The 8,270-nt window shown below is 42.5% G+C and overlaps 1 protein-coding gene across 4 annotated transcripts in view; it reads right to left on the bottom strand.

Moving 5' to 3' along the window:
* Positions 1-406: 406 nt before the first annotated feature.
* The window catches only part of hipk3b (homeodomain interacting protein kinase 3b), a 30,011-nt gene continuing 22,147 nt past the window's right edge, over positions 407-8,270 (bottom strand). Inside the window, exons 6-17 of one of the 4 annotated variants that reach the window (XM_026999491.3) lie at positions 7,894-8,078; positions 7,546-7,702; positions 6,014-6,131; positions 5,772-5,893; positions 5,556-5,683; positions 5,237-5,404; positions 4,647-4,979; positions 4,245-4,391; positions 3,799-4,025; positions 2,937-2,988; positions 1,210-1,343; positions 407-1,068 (exon numbers count right to left, since the gene is read on the bottom strand). In XM_026999491.3, the coding sequence (XP_026855292.2) occupies positions 557-1,068; positions 1,210-1,343; positions 2,937-2,988; positions 3,799-4,025; positions 4,245-4,391; positions 4,647-4,979; positions 5,237-5,404; positions 5,556-5,683; positions 5,772-5,893; positions 6,014-6,131; positions 7,546-7,702; positions 7,894-8,078 (2,283 nt within the window). In that variant the 3' untranslated portion in view covers positions 407-556. The remainder of the gene's footprint in view (positions 1,069-1,209; positions 1,344-2,936; positions 2,989-3,798; positions 4,026-4,244; positions 4,392-4,646; positions 4,980-5,236; positions 5,405-5,555; positions 5,684-5,771; positions 5,894-6,013; positions 6,132-7,545; positions 7,703-7,893; positions 8,079-8,270) is intronic. The other 3 variants (XM_026999492.3, XM_026999493.3, XM_026999494.3) reach the window with 3 other exon arrangements.

The raw sequence follows: 8,270 nt of genomic DNA, 5'->3' as shown, positions 1-8,270 counted from the left end.
AATACTTGAAACGCACAGAACATCACAACGTGGACACATGTGTATGTTGGCCATGGCCAGGATACTGGGGTGGCTTTACAAACGAAGATGTGTCTTGCACAAGTTACAAGGCATTATAGAAAAATAGATTAGGGCCCAAGGTTCATCATGTGATATTTTTTTTTGTCTTTTCGGCACCTTCTGTTATTATTAACCTGTTTTTAGGAGCACTCATTTGAAAATCTGGTGTGAAGGTATACAAAATGTGCAAAACACACTACGTTTTCCATTAACCATCCACTTATATATTTCCCACACTTGCTTTTTCTATGCTTTTTTTTTACCAACTTGCCAAATGCCTTCAAAAATTCTTTTTTTTTTTTGTTTTGTTTGTTTGTTTTTGTTAAAGCTCAAAGTTCAATTGCACTCGAGTTTACATGACCCAGAAAAATAGTTTGCTTTCTCTCTTGTGCCATGGCTTTGGGGATGAAAACCAGATGTTTTGTGGTTCCTATAAGGGGTCCAGCTATAGGTCCAAGGTCCAAAACTAGGGAACTGTGCAGGCAGGCTGCCCCCTTCAAGTGAGCCAAGAAGCATGCCTCAGATGTATGGGTACTGACTGAGTTTGGTGGGACTGAGGGGGAAGCCTGTGTATGCGGGTGAGGCAATGTAGGAGTGTGGGGGGAAGAGGGGCTTGAACTGGCCCTGGGGGTGGAGGGTTGGTGATGGTAGCAGGCGGGGGTTGAGACCCACAGTGACCTGGTGCACCAAATGTCCGGCTGGATGGGACAGGCTGTAGGCTGGCTGAAGAACATGACTCCGTGTGGCTCCAGGGGAGGCCAGAAGGTGTGCCATAGGGGCAGCTGTCACCAAAGGACCTGAAGGGGGGTAAGAGAGCAGGGTGTGCTGGGCATGGGGGTGGGGGTGGACACCCAGGTGTGGAGGAGCAGGGTGGGCCGTAGTGTGGGTGGGGCTTCCATGTTGTAATGTGAAGGTGTGGCCATGTACTGTAGGTGGGATGAAGGCCTGAGGTCGACGGTGGCTGTAGTTGCCATTCCACTCCTGGTGGGAGGAGCTGTAATGTTGGACCTTAAGTCAGAGAAATGGGGTGAATTAAACCAGTAGCAGTTCACTTCAACACTGAAGTGCTGAACTCATGATATTAGCTAAATGAGATGCAGCAGCCTTAAAACAGGAAATCTTAAAATAACTTATTAGTTCAAAACTGACCTGTCCAAAAGCAGGTGGAGGCAGCTGGGGCTGTGGTCCGGAGGTGACCTTCTGCTGCCGGTTTAGGAGTGCTGTGGGGGCGTGCTGGGTCTGTCTGCCTGTACCTGTGCGCCCTTTGGACAGGAATGACGACTCTAGCACAGCGAAGAAGGAAGAGTTACATGCCAACACACTTGTGTTTTTGTGCAAGTCTGTGCTTTATTGCATTCCTCCTAACTTGTAACTGCATTCCTTTCATACTAGTTTCAAATGTAGTTACTGAATAATATGCCCTAATGCACTAATAACTAAACATGGACTTTGAGGACCTTTTTATACAAAAAGATTTGTATAAAATTAATCTAGGATATGTACATAAAGAACTGCTTGACAAATTAGCTTTTTTTTAAAAGAGATGCTAATCAGGATCTGAAAGGAATCAACTAGCCAAGATCATTTTTATATAAAGCTGCAGGTGGCAATATCTAAAAATATACAATTCAAAGCAGAATAGTGCACAACTAAGCTTTCAAGTCTGAATTAGATGCTTACATGTGTTAAAGTTGAAGGGTGTTTCTTAAAAAGCAAAAGGTTGAACCTGTGTTCTGCATGCTAAAGCCAGCTTTGAACTTGAATAATAAGGAAAAGAGTATCCACAAAAGCAACAAAAAAAGGCTGGCTCTGTGTCAGTAAGATTGTCAGTAAACAAAAATCACAAATGAACAGAAGGGAAAGATAAAATTTACACAATTTTCCACTTAGCCTAAATATATAGTCAATTACCTAATACATGTTTGTGGTCTATTGTAGCTAAAATGCAATAAAATCTTAGCAAATCTTTTCCATAAATACATGCCCAAACCTTCAAATACTTCAAACAACAGTGTTAAGATACATAACATCATTATAAAGGAAATTATTTTATAGAATAGGATGGATAGTCCTTAGTCTAATTTTTAGCATAGATTTTTGATTATCATCTGCATAACTTCAGATAATATATTTGTCATTAATCTTTAGAAAGTCGAGGTAAGAAATGACACTATGTGCTAAGGAAAAGAAGTGAATCCAGTTAACCAGGTGGCTGTCCTTACAACATAACTATGCAGTGAGGTTTCATTCATTTTTACAGGTAACCAAGCTATTCTGTGTCCTAAACCATACCCTCAAGTCTATGAGGCTCACTAGATGCTGTTTGAGGCAAACATATTTGTGTATCTGTGTGTAAAAACACATTTACAGTAATGATATTGGGCAATAGACTTCCATTACTAGTTAGCTACTTTAACATATAAATGCAACACATCTTGGCTGATTCATTACAGTTGGGATAAGTTGGAAATCACATTTTAATTTTCTTGGAACCATTCCTCCAAGTCAATTCAGCACTGTGAATAATCTCCACTCTGTTAAATAACCAATCTGGGAGGGTGAAGGACAGCACATGGTACAGCTGCAATTCAAACACAGATTGCAGCTGTTCAGGGTATAAATAGCTAAATATAATTGGTGTGTAATGCATTACCTGATTAATCACTGGTCATGGGATTAATCTGTTATAACCTGAAAACAACTTCCCAGACTCATACATAAATATACATAAACAGGTGTTAATGCAGGATATACAGTATATGTAACCAAGATGGTACAGAAAAAGGAACTAGTAGGAGTGTGTACAGAAAGGAAAACACTGCACTCAGAATTTCATGTCAAGTAGAGTGACTGATCGGAGCAGCACCCACAATCACCTGTACGAGCTTCTTTGACCTACTATAGCTGCATAATCCAGAGGTATGCGACCTGAAAACAGACATGAGCAGTGACTGCAAAGCTGACCCACTTCCTGTCTGAGTTCAACACTTGGGGTCAGAGCTGTGACGGAAGAACTGGACTCATCGGTTTAAAAGTCCAGTATTATAAATCATAAATCAAAGCACCTCAAGTTATATATAAACTTGTGCATATTCCATTTTTATCTACTGCGTTAAAAAAAAAAAAAGGTTATTTATTTCAACATTACTTAATGTAAAACAACACTAAGAGAGCTACTTCCTTATCTAGCTTTCTGTGCAATTATTTTGCAAGAATGCTAGAATTAACACACTTAATACAACCAGCTACGTTCTTCTCAAGATACTGTTGTGCTGGACTAAGGCAAATTATTAGTGGAACTAAACTTGGTATGAAAGGTGAGTGTCATCTCTTTTACATCTTCCTCGTTCAGCAAACCTACAAGCCTTGTGATTTATTTGTTACCTCTTTTTTCACTGCACAGTAATATATACACAAGTTTCACTGGCTAGTGTCCATCAGTGACTAGTAGTGCTACTGAAATCGAATGTTTGTTTTTTTTTAAAGTACAAATTTTACAGTGAGTCCTCCTGCACTGTCAACATTTATAAAATAACTAAATTAAATGAATAAATAAATCTGTTATACAATTTCACAGAAACTGTTTTGAGGTTAATGTGATTTTAATCTTCTTTAAGCTATTTAAAGACCATATTACAAGACAAACACTCCAGAACATATTTTCTTCTTAGACCAATACAAACAAACAAAAAACAAACACACACAACAAAACCACACCCCACTCTTTTCTGGGTTTACCTGTTCTGGCTACGGGTTCGTTGTTGTTGTGCACTCTCATGGGTGGGACCACCATAGTCCGTACGGGTGGTTTGCCTGATTCCACCTCCGTGGAAGCCTTGCAGTTCTGATTTCCATCCGTTACATAGCGGCTGTCCAGGAAAGGGCTGTCTACTTGACCGGAGCAATCGGAGGCAGGTGAGCCATCCACCGTGTCACAGCCACTCTCTCGCTCGTCATCAGACATGCTGCACAGAGAACAGCACAAATGCCTCACACACACACAACTAAAACATAACTCTCCAACATACAGAGACCAGTAAAGTCCATAAAACCCTGCTGAGTGTGATGGCAGAACACCACAAAACTCAAAAGGAATCTACTTTTGTAGCATTATAAGTAAGTGACACATGAATGACGTGTATAAAAATGCCGTAAGATGACCGTGTGTGTGTGTGTGAGAGAACCTGTTGGGCCTCTTGCAGGGTGAGGTGCTGGACTGCACCGAGGCTGAAGAGCTTGTACTGAGGCTGGAGTCCGGGCTGCTGAGAGAGCACACACGCTCCATGTTCAGAGTGTTCTGACATGCTTCACACTCTGGACTGCCTTTGCACCTACCACACACCAACAAACAGAGCCAAGTCATATCTTCTAAAACACTGACTCTCACTTTTTTCAACTCACTACAGATCACAAACCAGTTCCTACTGTGGTAGGAAAAGCACAGTATAAGTGACCTCTGTAAATGTCCCTTGATCAAAGTCGTTAGGGCACAGGTTAATGTAGTCACTGCGGTATTAAACTGATTATATGGCACCATGTAAACTATGGTTGGTGCTGTGTGAAATAGATGCATCTTGAGGACTTACTCTAGTGAATGCCTCTGTGCTCCATGCACATCTTCATCATCTGTGTCACTGCTGATGCTGATCACACTACTGGTTGGGCTCGGTGTGTCCGCTATTGTAATAGCTTGCCTCTGCTTCTGAGACATGTCCAGTTCATTCGGCTCTGGCTCCACCTTACAGCACACAGACTCCTCTTCCTCCTGCACCGACTGTAACTCCGCCTCCACCGTGCACTCTGGTGGCGGGCAATGATCTTTCACTTCCCCCTGTTCCTCTGGGTTTTTTCCATTCTCAGTTGTCTTTGGGGACTGGCAGGTGGAGTTCTGGGTGTTGCTGTTGTGTAAGAAATTATTCCTAAAAGGAGAGGACAGCACTCGTGTGTTCATGACAGCACACGCTTGCAAACTTAAAATTTTTAAAAAGTCAGCCGTTCAAGTCAGTTTGGACAATTTAAAATGACACTAATGGCTTGCTTTTTTAAGATGTACATGTAAATACTACAGTCATGGAAGAAAAAAAACACACATAAGGATACATATATAAATATAACAGTGGTGGACAGGTTGAGTCCTTAATGCATAACCTAGGCTAGCCATAATGCGAAGACTAACCTGTTTCCACAGAGTTTATTTCTCTTGTTAGCAGCTGGCTGTGGCCACACCACATGAGCAATACCTATGCTAATTGGCTGGTGTGCGGACATGGCCATTTGGCTGGTTAGGAGTGGCTGGGGGTGGGGCATTATGGTGTTGTAATGGTTACCATGAGGACGAACTTTCCTGCAGCGCATGAGTGAGGAGAGAGAACAAAAGGAAAGCAATTATAAAACTGAAAAAACACCAAGTTACCAAACAAAGTCAAAACTCCAAACGGGCTGAAGAATGAGAGACAGGATGGTCAGAATGTGAACATTGAGTGGTCTGCACTCACCCCCAGTCTGCTAGTCTCTGTGGGCCTGCCACAGTGTCAGAGGCCAATGTGGTTGGTGGAGGGGCCACAGGGGTCACCTGCTGCCAGGCAGGTACCAGAATCTGCTGGGCTCGATTAGACCACGTCTGCTGCAAAGGAGAGAATGTGACAATATGCCATAATTAAAACAAAAACAAAAGAGGGGACTCTGAAATGCATGCACAGGAGTGTGTATACCTGAGTTATGACCCCTGGTCTAATCTGTAGAGGCTGGATGGCAGGAGCCTGGGTCACCAGGGGCACTGTGCTCTCCATTCGTACAGAGAATCCCACTGGCTTACTTGGGTTTGGGGGGAGGCCTGTCAAATGAAGGTACCGATATAAGATACTGTATAGATACCATTACTGGGAATAGTGGTGATGAATGTATTTTGAGTAAGCATTCTTAGCACACACACCCTGTCATGTAGTGTGTGTACCTTGTATGGTTGGGGGACAGAGGATCAGGGTTTGTTGAAAAGAGTCCCCAAACTGACCACTTCCTGTTTGTAGTGGGATACCAGGGTGCATGACAGAGGGAGCAGATGGAGCTAAAGGCTGCACAGTGCACACAGAGCCACATAACCATCTTTTAGTGTAGAGTATTTGAAGAACACAATATTACTAACAGTTCATTATATTTTTCTGTTGTTCGTTGTGTTAAAATATAATCAAATATTTAAACATTTTCTCTGCAGTGCACTGTAATCAAATGACCCACAGAGGGCAACATTGCAATTATAGACAATGCTTTTACATGAGGAGCAAAACCAAACAGACAGAAAGACACAGAAACCACAGACCTTCAGCTCAAAGTTCACTTACATCAGAGCAACACCAGAATAATCTGGGTTATTGAATTAGGACCATTAAGCTTTGGCAGCTCGAGCTGTGATCAAAAAGGACATGTGCAGACTGTGGCCGCTCTCAGTCATATAAGAACAAAGCTCTTTCACCTGCCTGAACCACTGGCCTGCCTTTTTCCATTTAAATCCTAAATGGAACCAATTACACTTTACAATCTGTACAGGCAAAGGCAATTTATGTGGGTCATTCTGACGCATGAGAGAGCACATGGGATCAAAAACCTTTCACTCTTAACCCAATAAACAAAACAATCGTGTTGAACTGTCAAAGCTTTAAAAAAGCAAGATGAAGTTGATGCAATCAAGCTTTTAAAAAAGCAAGATGAAGCTGATGCAATCAAAATTACTCAGGCTCTCATGAAATATTAAGAATGTAACGAAGACGGCATAAAAGCAAAGCTCTGTATCTGTGGGAGGTCAGCTCACTGAAGAGGCCCCCCCCCCCTTCTCCTTGGCAACCGAAGACTCTCCCTATGCTTCACTGACGTCAGGCAGCATTGCCATGACAATGACGCTGCCACGGAATAAGGTGACATTAGGTAGGTCTGGGGAAGGAACAACAGTGTGGAAGCAAACAGGGCGATTTACATCAGAGGATGTGATGAGAAGGCACAGAATGACATCTGCCCAGTCCAAGCCTATTGCTGAGGCCCCCCACCACCTCAGGCCCAGCAGCCATACAGAGACTCAGAGTAAACACAATGAGCAAGTTTGCTCTAATGCCCCAAGACTGGCCGCCACTTTTATCGAGCCATATGCTATGCAGAGGCTCAACCTAAGGCACAGCATGTCATGATGCTTCTAATTTAGCCATTTAAACGGAGCCAGCCTTGTTTTGAAAGCGAGTCACTGCTTGCGTTAAGTGAAACTCACGTCGCCCTCATCATGTTTCAGGGTAAGCTGTTGTTTATGGCCCATGTGTTTGGTTAAGCAAAGAAGCAGCCACCATGCACTGCATCATGAAGCAGTCTGGACTACAGGAAAGAGCGACGGCAAATGGAAAGCATTAAGAGTCGAAGATCAAACAACTGTGGGTGATTACATTTCATGAGAGCCTCTACTGAATTAGCAGCACTAAAATGTATGAGAGCAGGCAGCCTTCATACCTGAGTATGCACGCCAGCCATCTTGCTGAAGGGCACTGTGAGGTTGGGTGCTGATGTGGTGATGGGCCTTGCGAATGGAGCCTTGTTGCGGTTGATGGCCTCGTATGTGCCAGGACGTGACCGACAGGTGTCCATGATGTGGAAACAGGATTTGACACTGTGAGAAGCAAAAGAAACAGAGCAATCATTTTTCTTTCCATTATTATTTTAAAACTGAAGTATTGCTTTTATCATTACTAGAACACAATTCATCAGCTGGATCCTCTGATGTTTTAAAAGTTAAAAACAACTTGTGCTCGACAGACACATTTTTGATAGCACTTGTACCAATTCCGAAAAAGTGCTCACTGGTTACTATGAGGAAAGTCCAACAGATGCTGCATGGTGACAAAGGGATGGTCGAGGGCATCACTAGGCACTATTCTCTTTTCTGCATCTATTAACAACATCTTCTTCAGCAAGACCACAAATTCTCCACGGTCCACCTTTTCCGCCAACAGATCACTGCCTTCCAGATTCATCACTAAATTTACCTGGGAGGGAAATGGCAGGGAAATTAGTTGGTCACATTTTTAAAGATTTCATAAGTAACTGACTTCCAAACAAAATTACTAAAAAAGCAAGACTGGGATAGCTTGAAATGTGTAAGAAAGAACACCACTACAATTACAGTACAAACCTTTGGTAAGGTAAGCCTGTGTGACATTTTTAATCCATATTAAGTA

This window comes from Electrophorus electricus, chromosome 6 (genome assembly GCF_041902795.1).
Source record: "Electrophorus electricus isolate QZ-2024a chromosome 6, ASM4190279v1, whole genome shotgun sequence".
Classification (NCBI taxonomy): Eukaryota; Metazoa; Chordata; class Actinopteri; order Gymnotiformes; family Gymnotidae; genus Electrophorus; species Electrophorus electricus.
This window is presented reverse-complemented; position numbering and strand designations above follow the sequence as displayed.